The sequence below is a fragment of the Martes martes genome (assembly GCF_963455335.1).
Source record: "Martes martes genome assembly, chromosome: 5".
NCBI classification, from domain to species: Eukaryota; Metazoa; Chordata; class Mammalia; order Carnivora; family Mustelidae; genus Martes; species Martes martes.
The window spans coordinates 165,502,591-165,517,273 of NC_137892.1; the positions used below are offsets into that span (position 1 = coordinate 165,502,591).

The window sequence follows — 14,683 nt, forward strand, 5'->3', positions numbered from 1 at the left end:
GCCCCACCGCACGCCTGCCCCGCCGTCGCATGCGCTCCCCCGGCGTCTCTCCCCGGGCTCCCCGCCCGCCCGCGGCCGAGCGAGCTGCCCTGACACGGGGCGCGGCCGCGGTCCCCTGCCCCCTCCGCGCGCGCAGGGCTGGGGCCCCCGGGCGGCTCTCCCGCGCCCCGCGTTGTGAGGGGACCCAGGCTGGGCCCGAGATCGTGCCGGAAGCTCGTCCCGCCCTGCTTCCAGCTCCGGGGGAGCCCCCAGGACGCCGCCCCGCCCCCCCAGCCCCCGCCTGCGCCCCGGCCGCCGTGGTCGGGACGGCGTCGCGGACTTGGAGGAAGCGTCGGGGGGGCGCGCGGGGCGAGGTCTCCGAGCAGACAGGAGCCTTGAGGCCTTTGCTCGGGTGAATCCACTAGACGTGCGTCCCGAGGGGACCCGCAGAAGGAGAGCCCGGAGCTGCGGCTGCTTTGGGGTGGCGCGCGCGGGGGCCGGACCGCGGCAGGGGGGGGGCGGACCGCACCGAGGGGACCGGACCGCGGCGGGGGGGGGGCCGGACCGCGGCGGGGGGGGGCCGGACCGCACCGAGGGGACCGGACCGCGGCGGGGGGGGGGGCGGACCGCGGGGGCCCCGGAAGCGGAGAAGCGTCCGCGCTGCGCTCGGTCGGGCCGCGGCCGCGGAGGCGCGGAGACCCACCTGTGTCCGCGGGCGGCGGCTGCCCGCACGCCGCCCGGGGGGGGTCCATGGCCCAGTGCAGCTGGCGGCCGAAGTCCCGGCGGTCGTCCACGTGGATGTAGTCGAAGACGTTCTGGTGCAGCACGTCCGTCTGCAACAGCGCAGCGGGCTTCAGAGCAGGCGTCCGCGTGCGGCGGAGTCGGAACCGCGAGCCCCGCGGGCGGCTGCGAAGACGCGCCTCGGGGTGGGGGTGGGGGTGGGGGTGGGGGGGCGGGAGGCGCGGCCCTGGCGTCTGACTCCTGCGAGGGCCCCGGCCCGCACCCCGCTCGCGCAGGCCGTGCCCTCGGGGCGGGCCGGGAGGCTCAGAGGCCGAGGCCCTCGGGGTGCGGGGCACCCGCGTTCCCCGGGGCTCGGAGAGCTCCCCAGGCCGCGTGGCCGTGAGGCCCGGCGGACAGAGGTTCTCTGGGGAGGCGTCGCGGAGGAGAGAGGCGGGAGCGGCGGCGCGGGGACCGTCGGAGCCGAGGGGCGCCTGGCCGGGCCTCCGGGCCAGTGACCTCCGCTCCCCTCCCAGCACCTCCAGGCCCCACGGCTGCTTCCTCGCACGACGCCGCGAGGACCCGCCGGCCTCCCGCCCTCTCTCTGGTCCCTTGTCCCCTCACCTGCCGGAGCCCTGAACACAGAGGCCGGCCCTCAAAGGCGCCGGGTCTACACCGGAAAGCTGCCGTCGAGCCCGTAGCGGCCACAGCCGGGGGCTGCAGAGACTGGTTTCCGGGAACACGGCCACGCGACTGTCAGCACAGCGGTTCTAAGAGGGCACAGCAAACCGCCCCGTCCCTTCCCTTCACTGAACGGGGTCCCCCTCACCCACAGCGAGAGCCCGGCCCAGCACCAGAATAACCTGCGGGGGGCCCTTGATGACCCTTCGCGATGGGCCATTTCTAAGTTTGTGTCCTTTCCCAACGGGATCATTGCCATCGTTGGAGGGAGAGAAAGTTCCTGAAGGCCTGAGACCAGAAATTAGGTTACTTTGAAAGAAAGTCACGGGTAAACTCACCCAGACTGGGTGAGACCCACCATCTTTTCAAGGGGCTGTAGTCCTGCCCCTAACTCCATGGCTGGCGTTCACTGGGACCCCCAAATGTCAAGCAAGATACAAATGCAGGGAGGCAGAAAAGGAACATAATCCTAACTTGAAAGCTGTACTACAATCACCCGTGTATTTTCGTCCAAAGAGACTTGTGTTTTCAGAGAAAGAAGTGGTCACAGAGAGGTCAGAATGCTTCTTGTCCTTGGTCATTGTCATCCAGGGTCAGAGGCTCTGGACGTGGACTTGGGGCCAACAGGCAGAAACCAACTCATGGTAGAAGTGGATGCATCAGGCTTTCCCTCCAGTTCAAGACTTGGGGGCTCCCACTCCCCTGCCAGCTCCGACCTCACTTGGCGGCTCCTATGGTCCTGAGTGTCCTTCCCACAGGGACACGTCCTAAGAAACGTCTGCGATTCAGGACAGCATATGGGCGGAAAAGTGCCTGAATCAAAAGCATGCAGTCGGGAGGTGAGTTCTCAGTGGAACCCCCACCCGGATCGGGAAACGGAACCCAGAAGCTTCCCAGAGCCCCCTTCCTTCCAGCCCCCCTGTGGGTGGCCACGGTGCAGGGAGGCGTGCTGTAAATGGCGCGCCACTCTTCCATGCCTGTCCTCTTGGCCTCACCACAGTTGTAACACTCGCCCGAGCCATGCCGTGTGTGTGGCCGCAGTTTCTCGTGCCCACAGGGTGTTTCCACCTGATTAACCCACTTGGCCCCTTCCCCGTGCCGCCTCTGCATCTGACTGCGTCTCTGTTGGGTGCACACCTGGCGGTGGGGTTCCTGGGGCGCGGTGGCAGAGGGCCAGCGCTAGCAGACAACACCAGGCAACTTCCCAGAGGTACTGCCCAAGTGGGCCACTGCGGCGGATCCCCCCAGCCCAGTCGCTTCGTGCTCCGGCTGACACGCAGCATTCCCAGCCTTCTTTCTCTGAGCTGCTGTGGCACATGTGTCACCAGTTCTCTCTGCGGGTTTTTGTCACTGTCATAAAGCCCAAGGAAACCGTGCGTCTTCTCACCTAATTATTGGTCTTCAGGTGTAAGTGTGCGCGTGTGCACATGTCAGGTTGGTGTGCGCGTGTTGCTTGTTTCTTTCTTGTCCTTCCCCCGGTCCCACTGAGCCGTCTGGCTGACTTTTCTGTTCATCTGCTCTGGACATGGGTCCCCTACTGGGTGGGCTCTGCTACCAACGTCATCACTCCTTGGCTTGCCTTCCTGCTCTCTTAGCGGATCTAATGCAGCTGATTCATCAGTCTTCCCTCATGGGTAGGGTTTTGCCCTCATCATTCCTCACCGATCTCCCAACTTGGTCTTGAAGCTTCTAGAAACTTCTCCCATCATCTGATATTCACTATGCATGGTGTGAAGTAAGAGTCAGGATTCACTTCTTTTCCATGTGGATCCAGTTCGCCCAACTCCTTTTGTTGACAAGGCCCCCATTTCCCCACCACCAGGCAGTGTCCCTTTTATGATAAGTCTCACACCCGTGCACACGCGTCTGCCTAGAGCTTTCAGTTCTGTCCTGTGAATCGGTTCGTCAACTTCTGTGCCGAGCTCGTGCTCTCCCAGCAACTGGGTTTCATAGGAAGACTTGCCTCCAGCATGTAAGTCCCCAGTAGTCACCACTCCTGCCCCCTTGCCCTCTCTGGGTGGTCCTGGCTGGTCCCAGCTCTCTCCCCAAAGCTTGGTCCTTTCCACCTAGAAAAGCTGCTCAGATTTAATGTCATTACCTCTGTAACATGATCTGACATCTTCGTAGTGATAATGGAGCCCTCCAGTTCACGAATATGGCATACCCTTCTGTTTGTCGGGTCCTTCTTTAAATTCTATAAATAATGTTTTCTGTTTTCTGTGTGAGGTACTGCATACCACTTGACGGGCTCGTCAGTGGGAATTCAGTGTTCTCCTATCCTGCCGTAGATGGATAGTATTTCCCCCTCTACAGTTCTGATGAAAGGAAAAGACCATGCTGACCTCTGAGCACTGGACAGTCATAGTTCCCACGACGAATCAATAAACAGGCGCCGTCATTCCGTTATTCTCTTGTGAGCTTTAGTGGGTGACCCCACACTTGGCAGAATCCCAGAAGGTGGGTGTCCCTGGATGCCCTGGTCGTGTCTTCCCACGCCTTAGTTAATTAGCGGATGAACATGCAAGAGGGGGTCTGTGGCTTAACCAAAACGGGAGACAGACCAGCGGGGGGCGGGGGGTAATAATAAAACTGGAAAAGATCATTCTGACTCAAACAAATTTGAAGACATATCAAATGTGAATACTTTCTAGGTTGGGGAATAAAGGCATAATAATTAGTGTGGCATGTCTGGCTGCCTTTGGTCTCCCATAGTTTCCCAGAGTCTGCTCCCTACAAAGCAAGGTCAAGCAAAACAAATGGTGGGGCAATGTGACAGGGAGCGGAGAGAGTAATACAGCAATTGTCCCAATGGTGGGGCAAAAAGCAAATAGTGGGAAAACAGACACAGCTTTGACCAAGTCAAACCAGCCTTCGTTTTAGCTCTAAACCATCGTTTATGGAGCTAAGAACAAAATCATTACCAGTTTTTACAAACCTCATTCCAGAGGTTGTCATCTTTACTTTTTGTGCAAATTGTGTGCACATCTGTCACCTAGCCTGTGGGACTCTTACCTGCTCCAAGTGCCCTCCCCCCGGTCCACATGGGCATAGCTTTCCCCCAACTGCCGGCCTTTGAGAGAGTGGACCACCTCTTGAATCGGTAAATACCGATGGCATCTGACTCTCACTTGCTCATCACAAAGACTCCTGAACCTGAACACACTGTAATAATCGGGTCCCAACTTTTGTTAAGTATTACGCACAAGAAGCTCACAACAGCACAAATCTATTCTCATATTTTCCCGAAATATTTTGCACAGAGACGATGCCTGATTTACTGGCATTTGGATACAATTTCCTTATAATAAAAGGCAAAACTTTATTTTACATGTAACACTTGCTGGAAGATCACCAAGCTCCAAGAAAACCAAGAATCCAGGGAGTAAGTTTAGACCTGGGTCCGGAGCTGCCCCTCAGGACACTTGCATTTATCCCCAAAGCCACCACCCAGATTCTGGCTGAAGGCAGGCAGCTCTGGGTGTGTGTGGAGAATTCACAGGGCAGTTCAGCAGTGACAGGAGCTGAAGAGAATTCGGAGCAGGGAAAAGGGAGACCAGACCGTGTTCTCCTGGACTTAGACCTTGCACACGCAATTAGGGAGACAAAAACAAGCCTTTATCATTTGGGGGCTGGAGTCCTGTTGTGTCCACAGCCTGGCTCGGCTATCAGGGGGTCCCTGAGTCTGTGCCGCGCGAGGGGGCCCTACGGCCAGGGAGCCGGGCAAGCTCGGCCCCCCGAGAGCACGTGCAGAAAGCCAAAGTGGGGGGAGGGGCCTCCGGCCGCCGCTCCCGCCGCTCATCTGTCTGGGGTGGCCGATGCCTTCCTCACCACTTCAGATCTCCTGACATCTGCCCCACAGGTCTTCAGGAGGTGGAGATGGACACAAGGACACGGTGACAGACCCCTATCGTCACCCGCTGCCAGGGGAAGCCAGCGGGCAGTGTCCCCTGCGGCAGGGCTGGTGGTGGGGACGCCTCCCCCTGACTGTCGCCAGGTGGCGGAGGCTCTGCCCAGTGCTCGGCCCGTGGAGGAGGAACAGGAGGCTCAGAGCTGAGGCTCTCCCCGCCGGTCTGGCAGGGCAGCCCCCGCAGGGCCTCCTGGAGTTCAGGGCCCCCGCGCTTCCTCTGCTGGCCACGCTGCTGGCCCTGCCTGTGGGGTCCTCGCGGGGGCCACGCCTCCCCGCGCTGCCGGGGCTGATCCCGGCCATGCGGGTCGGCCCGCGGGGTTGGCCTGTAGACGAGCCAGCGGCAGGGAAGAGGCCGGTCTGGGCGGTGTGTCAGCCGTTGGGTCCTGGGTTCGGGTGGGAGGAAAGTGGCTGTGGAGGGGTGTGGAGGAGTTGCGACTCGGAGTCATCTGTACAGTGACAGCCACTTCGGCTCCGGACATGGCTCAAGGTGGCAGTTTTCATGGAAATCAGATCAAAGGCTCCCGTCAGCTTCAGGGGCCTCAGGACAACTTGAATGTTCACATGTTGGGGAGGGACCCACATTCTCTGATCTTGGCTCCCACCATCCTTTGCTCTGGGCACCCTCTGGGTCTTCCGTCCGTCCAGCGGATTTCCGTTATTGACTCCGTGTACTGCCTCCCAGCTTCGTTCACTGGGCTCTGATCCCGGATCCTGCACACATCTCCCCTCTGCCAGTGAAGGTGCCCCCACCACTGTAGGCGGGAGACCCGGCCCCTGGAGCGCTGGCCACGCCTGGGACTGCCTGCCGCGGGTGGCCCCGAGAGTCTGGCCGGCGTCTCAGCGGGCAGTTTTCTGCTGGCTAGCCCTGGCCGGGGCACCTCAGTGACCTCGCCACCACCCAGGGGCCATGGCCTCCCCCTCCCCCATGAGGGTGTCTTCAGAATGTGCCCAGCCTCCTGCATGCTCCGCCCTCTGTACCCCCGTGTTACTAATTAATGATTCTTTACACTAAATGCGCATCAATTTTTATATTAAGCCATTCAAATCCTTTCACAGTTTCTGCCTCCGAGCAGGACCGGATGGACAGACACGCTGTACGCTTCATTTTTCAAAACTGTATTTTGTTCTTTCTCTAACCTGCCTACTTGTACATTGAATGGAGTGTGCTCATCGTTTTGCACTGTGAGCCCCTCTTCAGAGGAGATATCTTTATGGGAATGGCTGTGGCCCTGCTGCTGAAGGGTCACATTTGTGTTTCCCTGGGGCCCCGCGATCTCATCTGTCCGCCACTAGCTCTGGACTCGGGGGCCTGCACCGTGCAAGAGTGTAACTTTGGGTTTGGACCTCAAACTCAAGCTTTGGATTTCTCATGAGCAACTTCTTTCCCTTCCCAGAGGCCCGGCAGAGAAGTTTCCTTTGCCCTCCCTGGGCCATGAGTGGGGGGTTTTAGTGCACCCTTTTCTTGGAGGAGGATCTCAGTGTTTGATGGGTCTCAACTCCAGAGCCCTGTCCCAATGTCTGGAATCATCCAGCCTGGGCAGGCCTGGGGCAATGGACCAAAAATTCTCTGTGGATCAATAAGGGCATTTCCAGAACACGCTATTTCCTGAATGTGCCCCAAATCTGGGGTTCCAGACGGTGATGCTGCAGCAAGCAGAGGTGCCCTGGTGCTCGCCAGCCCCTCCTCCGAATGTGAGATGCGTAGTTGGGGGCACAGCCAGCAAAATTCACTGTCCTGTGCACTTGTGACACCCTGGACACCGTCACATCTCTTGCACAACCCAAGCCTCAGACAACACTGGGATGTAAAAATCCTTACCTGGTAAAAGCTCTATGGTAAGAAAAGCCCAGTTTTGCAGATGTTTAAGGCTGGAAGACAGTAAGCACGTGCAGGACAGTGGGACCCACCGCATGGCAGGTCGAAGAGCTGTGTTTACCTGGTGGAAGCCCAGATAGTCCACGATTGTTGCTGAAGCATAAAATATCATGCCTTCCGCACTCACGACCAGGGCAAAGCCATCGAGAGACTAGAAGAGACAAGAACTCGAATTGGCTCCTGCATACATTCTCAAAATCTTCACAATGAGAAAGTGCAAGCATTATTTTTGCTGCATTTTCAACCATTTCTCTTGTTTTGAGGTCCGTATTCACAACCTCCAGAAATACCCACTTTTAAATTATGAGTATTTTGCAACAGGTCCCAAGTTAGCAGACGACAGGGGATCTTGGTCATGGTTTATAAGCCACAAGACTGTTCTTTTTCTAGTGATATAAAACTCTTGTTTTATAAAATACAAAAATCTTCATGATGAGATGAGACTCCACCAGTATCTGGGACAGAAGAGAAACCTCGCTTCCCCACTGCGGACTTTCCCTGCTCACGCACTTTCTTCCAGCCTATGTTCTGGTTTTCCTAAGAGTTTTTATCATGAAAAAATGTTGAACTCCATCAAGTACTATTTCTACATCTACTGAAATAATCACATAAAATTTCTTTTGTCTATTAATGTGGCGATTTTGGTGATAGGTTTCTGATGATGAATCGTTCTTGTGTATTATGGGGTTAGCCTTATCATAATTTTAAATATGTTCTTGGGACCGGCAAATTTCACTTAGGTGAGACCCATCTATATTTAAGGAAAAGCTAGCCTATGAGCATCTCTGCTTATTTTAGTGTGGAGATCACCAGAAATGAGTCAGACCCCCCCTTCCTCTTTCCCATTTTTAAGGCAAGGTTAGCCTTCTCTTTGAAAGCTTTCACTTCCACAAGCATCCAGCTTGGGCACATTTTGGGGAGAGGGCAAGTGAAAAGGGGCAGATTTTAGCACCATGGCAATTTATGTAATGGTTATTAGTGTATCCAGGTTTTTGATTTTAGCTTCTTAAGATATTTTCCATCAGTGCATCCATTTCCTCTTGATTTTAAATTTGTTACCATATGTTATTCACAATATTTTTATGATTATTAAATCTCAGTTGTACCCATAATTTTTGGATGCATGTGTGTAAAAAATTAGGGTTCATGGCTGTGCGGTGGCTGACTTCAAGTCTCTGTTTGAAAAGCAAGCTTGGCAGCGCCATCCGGCAGGAGCTTCCAGAGCCACCGGCAGTGAGGGTGTGCAGGGGAGCAGCCACTGGACTGTCAGTGAGCACTCCAGCCATCTCTCTCTCTCTATCCGCCCATCTATTCTCTTCTTCCTCCTCCTCACCATCATCATCGTCACGATAAAGAAAATGACAGTTCATGCTGTGTAGGTCCTCATGAGCGTCACGTGCCCTGCGTGGGGTACCTCATTCAATTCCACGTCACCTCCACGGGGCAGGAGGTGGCGATGCTACTCGGTCAGTGCAGACGCTGGAGGGGAGGGAGGCACCTGGCCGTGGAGTTCATAAATATTTCAATTTGTGTCTTTAAAATACAGACATTTAGAGACTCTAAATTAACTTCTGTAAGTTTGTGGTTACTAGCAATGTATCCCAATACTCATTTCCCTTAATTATGGACCATGTGGGATACCTTTTCTTTTTTCTTTCTTTCTTTTTAAATTTTTGCCATTTTGTTAAGTGGTAAATTTTTTACCATTATTATCATTTTCATTTCTTTGACTATTAATGCGATTGATATGAATGAGACCTTATACATTTACTGTTAATCTGTCGTTCTTTGGCAAACTGCCCATGCATATCATGTGCTAATTTTTCTGTTAAGGTTTATAAATATCAATTTCTTAGAGTTTTTAAATTACTGATATTGAAGGTTTCTAGACATTCTAGGAAAATGGCAGCCACTTAAACCCAAATACCCTCACTTCTAAATGATGGAAAACAGCACGACCGCGTGGAACTACGCACATCTGTGCCCTTGTCATGGGTCACGATGAGAACAGAGGGAGCTGGTAACTCCCAAGCACAGACGAGCAGAGAAGCTGGTGCCCTGTGAGCGATGGAAGGGAGAAAGTGTGCGTTCTCCTAATGAACTCGAGGAAAGAGCCAATTAAATCCAATGTAAGTGGAAGAGAAAAGATTTTTAAAAAGTGAAAAAAACCCACAATGATATTGTTTAAAACTGCCAAATAATAAACATCATCAACAAAGTCAATTTGGTTCTTTGAAAAGATTAATAAATAGATAACCCCCTAGCAAATTTGGTCAAGAAATAAACAAATTACACCAGAGATTTAAAATCATTACAGGTCCTTCAGACATTAAAAGGTTAGTAAGAAAATATTAAAAATGAAATTCAATAAATTAAGCAATTTAAGTGAAACGGACAAATTCTCTAAAACACACTAACAAAAGTGATACAAGAACGACTAGAAGGGGCCCATGGGTGGCTCAGTCAGTTAAGCATCCAACTCTTGATTTTGGATCAGGTCATGATCTCAGGGTCACAAGACTGCGTCCTGCATCGGGCTCTGCACTGGGCACGGAGCCTGCTGGAGATGCTTTCTCTTTCTCTCCCCCTCTGCCCCCACCTCCATGTGTGCTCACTCATCTCTCTCTCTCTCAAAAAAAAAAAAAAAAAAGGGAACAACTAGAAAAACCAAATAGCCCGATATCTATTAGACAAATTGAATTTGTTTTTTTAAAAAGATTTTATTTACTTATTTGAGAGAAAGAGAGCATGGACGCATGAAAATTGGGAGGAGCAGAGGGAGAGGGAGAAGAAGACTCCCTGCTGAGTGGAGAATTCGACGAGGGGCTTGAAACCAGGACCCTGGGATCGTGACCAGAGCTGACACTGGACACTTAACTGACTGAGCCACCCAGTCATCCCTAAACAAACTGAATTTGTAATCAAAACCTTCCCGCAAAGAAAACTCTAGTCACAGATCAGAAAACACAAAATGCCTAAGAATAAATCCAATAAAAGACACGCAGGGCCCGAATAATCCAAGAGATATGCCATGTTCTTGGATTGAAAGACCCCATGCAGGTAGAGAGCCAAGTTCCGTAAGTCGGTCTGTGGATGTGATGCCATCCCAATCCCAATCCCAGGAGGGTTTCTTCTCTCAGCAGAAACTGTCACGCTGATTCTAAAGTTTGTATGTGTAAAGGGCCCATTTTACTAAAGCAACCATGTTAAAGAAGAACAAAATGTTAAAACTTAGGCTGACTTTGCGACTTAGTGTAAAGCTGTGGTAACCAGGTCAACACGGCGGTGTGTCTGGCACAGCTGGTTGTCTACATGGAAGAAATCGACACCGACTCCTATCTAATTCCACAAAAATTAATTCAAGACATAGCTTAGGTCCAAAGATAAAACCTCATAATCACAAGGTTTCTAGAAGAAAACAAATTGTCTTCCTAAGTTGGGGATAGGCAGATTTGGACAGAAACACTAGGCCTTCATGGAAAAACCTGGTGAGTTGGGCTTTATGAAACGACACTATTTAAAAATGAAAAAGACAAGCTACAAACCAAGGAAACAGTATTCGCAGTATATGGACAAAGGACTCTATCCAGAATATATAAAGAATGTCTATAAACCAATTGTAAAAAGGTGAACAACCCAATTTTCTTTAAATGGGCAAAAGTCTTGAACAAACCCTTTATTACGGAGATGGAAGGACGGCCCGTCTACAGACGGAAATTCGTCAGCATCACTAGTCATCAGGGAAACAGAATGGAAATCACGTGAGGACCCCATTTCACACACACTGGTATGGTTACAGCCAAGAAACCAGCACTAAACGTTGGTGAAGACACGAAGCATCACCTGTAAGAACATAAAAGGCGGCAATCTCGTTCGGGGAAACTGTTGTGTGACTCCGCATAAAAACGAACGTGCCTCTCTCCTGTGAGCGAAATTCCACTCTTAGCGCTTACCCAAGCGAAACGAGTGTGTTCACAGAAACACGCAAACAAGAATGTTCATGGTGGCCTTATGCACAATAGTCAAACTCTGGAAATAACCCAGCACCTACCAACCAGGGAATGAACACGGAGTAACCCTAGTGCGGGAACTAGCACAGAGGCGAGCACCCAGCTGATCGCGGGGCCTGGGCGTCTGCTCACATGGAGCCCAAGAGCCGGCCCGACAAATCGGTGGGATAAATACCAGAAAGCGGTTCCGTGGCAGTGGCAGATGCGAACAAATTAAATGGAGGTCGGGAAAGACCTCTATACAAATACGTTTGAAAACCTAAATAAGTGTATGTTTTCCTAGGAAAATATGATTTACCAGAAGGGACTCATGAAAGACAGAACCTTAAACAATTGATTTCTGTGGAAGAAACAGAAGAAGTTGCCAAGGAGCCGGCCCACAAGAATGCACCAGGCCCGGAGGGCTTTGAGAGCTAATTCCACCAAGTGTTAAAGATCACATCACATCACTGCCCATAAATTGGCCAAGACCGTAGAAAATGAGGGAAATTTTCTAATTATTTTTAGAACGATGTCATTGACACTTAACTCTGATAAGGAAAATATAATAAAAATAAAATTACAGACCTTTCATTATTAATGGGAATGTGCGAATGAAATATTAGCACACAGACTCAGTCTCACATTAAGGAACTACGATGCCCATGACCAAGCAGATGTATTCCAGGGATGCAAGGCTGACTCAACATCAGGAAATCCGTTAGCATGATACACCACATTTACAGATCTAAGGGGAAAAGCCTTATAATTATCTCCGTAGATGGCAAAAAAAAGCTTTCCATAAAATTCAACACTTATTCTTTATAATAAAGAATTTATTCCTATAAATGTATAAAGAATTTATTCCTATAAATTCCTATAATTCCCATGCATTATTGGCATTATAGGTACATTCTTTTTTTTTTTTTAAGATTTTATTTATTTATTTGACAGGCAGAGATCACAAGTAGGCAGAGAGGCAGGCAGAGAGAGAGGGGGGAAAGCAGGCTCCCCGCTGAGCAGAGAGCCCGATGCGGGGCTCGATCCCCGGACCCTGGGATCATGACCGGAGCCGAAGGCAGAGGCTTTAACCCACTGAGCCACCCAGGGGCCCCTATAGGTACATTCTTAACATGATAGTGTGTGAGCGTGTGTGTGTGTTATTCCTAGGGAACCAACTTACTTAGTGGGGAAATATTTTGTTTCCAGTAAGATCAAGAAGCAAGGCAGATACCCATGATCCCCCATTCCAGTGTGCGCAAACTTGGGCCCCAAATTTGGCTGGCTGCTTGATTTTGTAAATAAGATTTTCCTGGAACACAGCCGCGCCTGACCACTACTGATCGTTCATGGCAACCCTTGCACCGCAAGGGCAGAGCCGAGTTAGTTGCAACGTACGGCCCGCAGCGCTGAACATATTTACTGTCTGGCCTTTTAAAGAAGAGGCCGGCTAACTCCCGTCCTGCAGTGAGCACCGGGGAGGGAGCTGTGGCAGTGAGTCAGGAGGAACCAACAGGAGGCGGGAGAACTGGGGAGAGGAAAGTGGTCTCCGCTGCAGGTGATACCACTATTCTCCCAGAAAACCTTAGAAAGCCAATGATAAAATTACCCCCCCCCAAAAAAAAGAACTCAATAAGGAGGCAAGATATAAAATTAAATACATATATTCAATAATCTTTATATACTTTATATTGGAAAAATGACCAAATTAGAGGATGTGATGATAGATAAAACCTCATTTAGAAACATCTCTAAGATCTAAGTACTTTATAAATAAACTTAGCAAGAAATGTGTAAAACCTATGGGGAGAGAACTTTAAAACATCTCGAGACACAAAATTGTATTTGAACAAATGCAAAGACATCCTTTGTCCCTGGGGCTGATTCGGTACCGTGCAGATGCCCGCTGTGCCCAGGTGAACCCGTCAGCAGACGCAGCTCTGTCTGTGCCCCGTGTGTGGAGGGAGCGAGCTGAGGCTAAGCACGGGAGGTAAACATGCCCCAAGAGCCACAAAACACAGGAGAGGCGGGGAGGGAGGGGCCGACCTCTGGAGCCACACGGGTTGGTGCTCTGCTCCTGGGTCCAGGCGGGTCATGGCTGGCGCAGGGAGCCCAGAAACAGGCCCCAGCTCAAGCAGGAGTGTGGCATAGGAAGCAGGCGTCATGCCAAACCACCGAGACAAGCACGGGCTTTTCTCTTCCTTCCTTCCTTCCTTCCTTAATTTCTTTCTTTATTTGAAGATTTTCTTTATTATTTGTGAGAGAGAGAGAATCCGAGAGAGCAGAGCAGGGCAGAGGGAGAAGCAGGCTCCTCGCCGAGCAGGGAGCCCGATGTGGGGCTCGCTCGATTCCAGGACCCTGGGACCATGCCCCGAGCTGAAGGCCACCGCTTCACCAACTGAGCCTCCAGGGACCCCAAAGACAGGCTTTTCAGTAAATGAGGCTCTGTCAGTCGTTTGTCATTACTGCTTTTTGTTCATTGGTCTGATCAGGGCCGGAGAGCCAGCCACAAGGCGATGTTGCGCCTTCGGTTTACCGAGTCGACGAGCTGACGTGGAGGGCCGCCTTCCGCCCGTGGCCACCGGGACTCATTCTTTCACGACACATTCATCAGGCTTCCGTGCAGGGTTTCCTGACCTTGCAGACTTAGCCGTCTACCCTCTCCTCCCAGTCTGTGCTCTGCGATGGCTTGGGGAACTTGGTATTTTCTGTTCCTTAGGGGTTTTCTAAAATTCACTTGTCGAAACAAGGGGAGCACACACACCCCAACCCCTAGCTCTGCTCTTGCTTGGCAGTGTGATGTGACTTTGTTCAGAGTAACATCAACCTGACACACAAACGGCTCCATTCCAGACGCCACAGGGCGGAGGCTGGGTTCTGGGGGGCTCCCTGCTCTGCACCCTCACGCTCCCGCACGAGCGTAGCTCACTGGACAGCAGAAGGATGGGACGACCGTGGAAGGGCCAGAGACCCCCAGTACCACGAACCCTACGGGTCCCGAGCTGCCAGACTCCATGGTGCTGTGGTCAGACCTCCGTCTCACGGAGCCACACAGACCCTGTCCATGGTGAACGTGTCTTCTTCTGGGTGACACCTTGTCTTTTCTGTTGGCTCCCTTCTCTGTTTCCGTACAACCGTGTTGTAGATTTTCTGCCGTCTTCCTTTCGAGGTACGAGACAACTGTAGTTTCGGGGATGTGTTCTCTGTGTTGGGGCTCGAGGTGTGGGAGGCACACACCTGCTGCCCAGAGCCGGCGCGCTCTCCCCAAAGACGGCACCGCATGGCACCCCACAGGGTTCCCGGGAGAGCCTCGGGCAACTTCATGCAGAGACACACATTCAGCCGCTGAAGTATGATTCAAAAAGGGAAAGTCACGGCGCTCATGAAAATGTAAAATAAACTCTCGCCAAAGGTCTTCCTAAAGAGGGAAGAAGTAAGATTCAAAACCGGTCCAAAAGGCACTTGAGAAGCCAGGTGTTCGAGGCCGTGAGGATAAGATTTCTGACGCAAAACTACCCTTTCTGATAACCCTCG

At 52.1% G+C, this 14,683-nt stretch overlaps 1 protein-coding gene across 1 annotated transcript in view; it reads right to left on the bottom strand.

Annotated features, from left to right (window-relative positions):
• The window catches only part of AHRR (aryl hydrocarbon receptor repressor), a gene marked incomplete at its 3' end in the record, with an annotated part of 76,323 nt that overhangs the window by 9,317 nt on the left and 52,323 nt on the right, over positions 1-14,683 (bottom strand). The window contains exons 5-6 of the mRNA XM_080804821.1: positions 7,222-7,311; positions 683-812 (exon numbers count right to left, since the gene is read on the bottom strand). Coding sequence (XP_080660947.1) covers positions 683-812; positions 7,222-7,311 — 220 coding nt within the window. The remainder of the gene's footprint in view (positions 1-682; positions 813-7,221; positions 7,312-14,683) is intronic.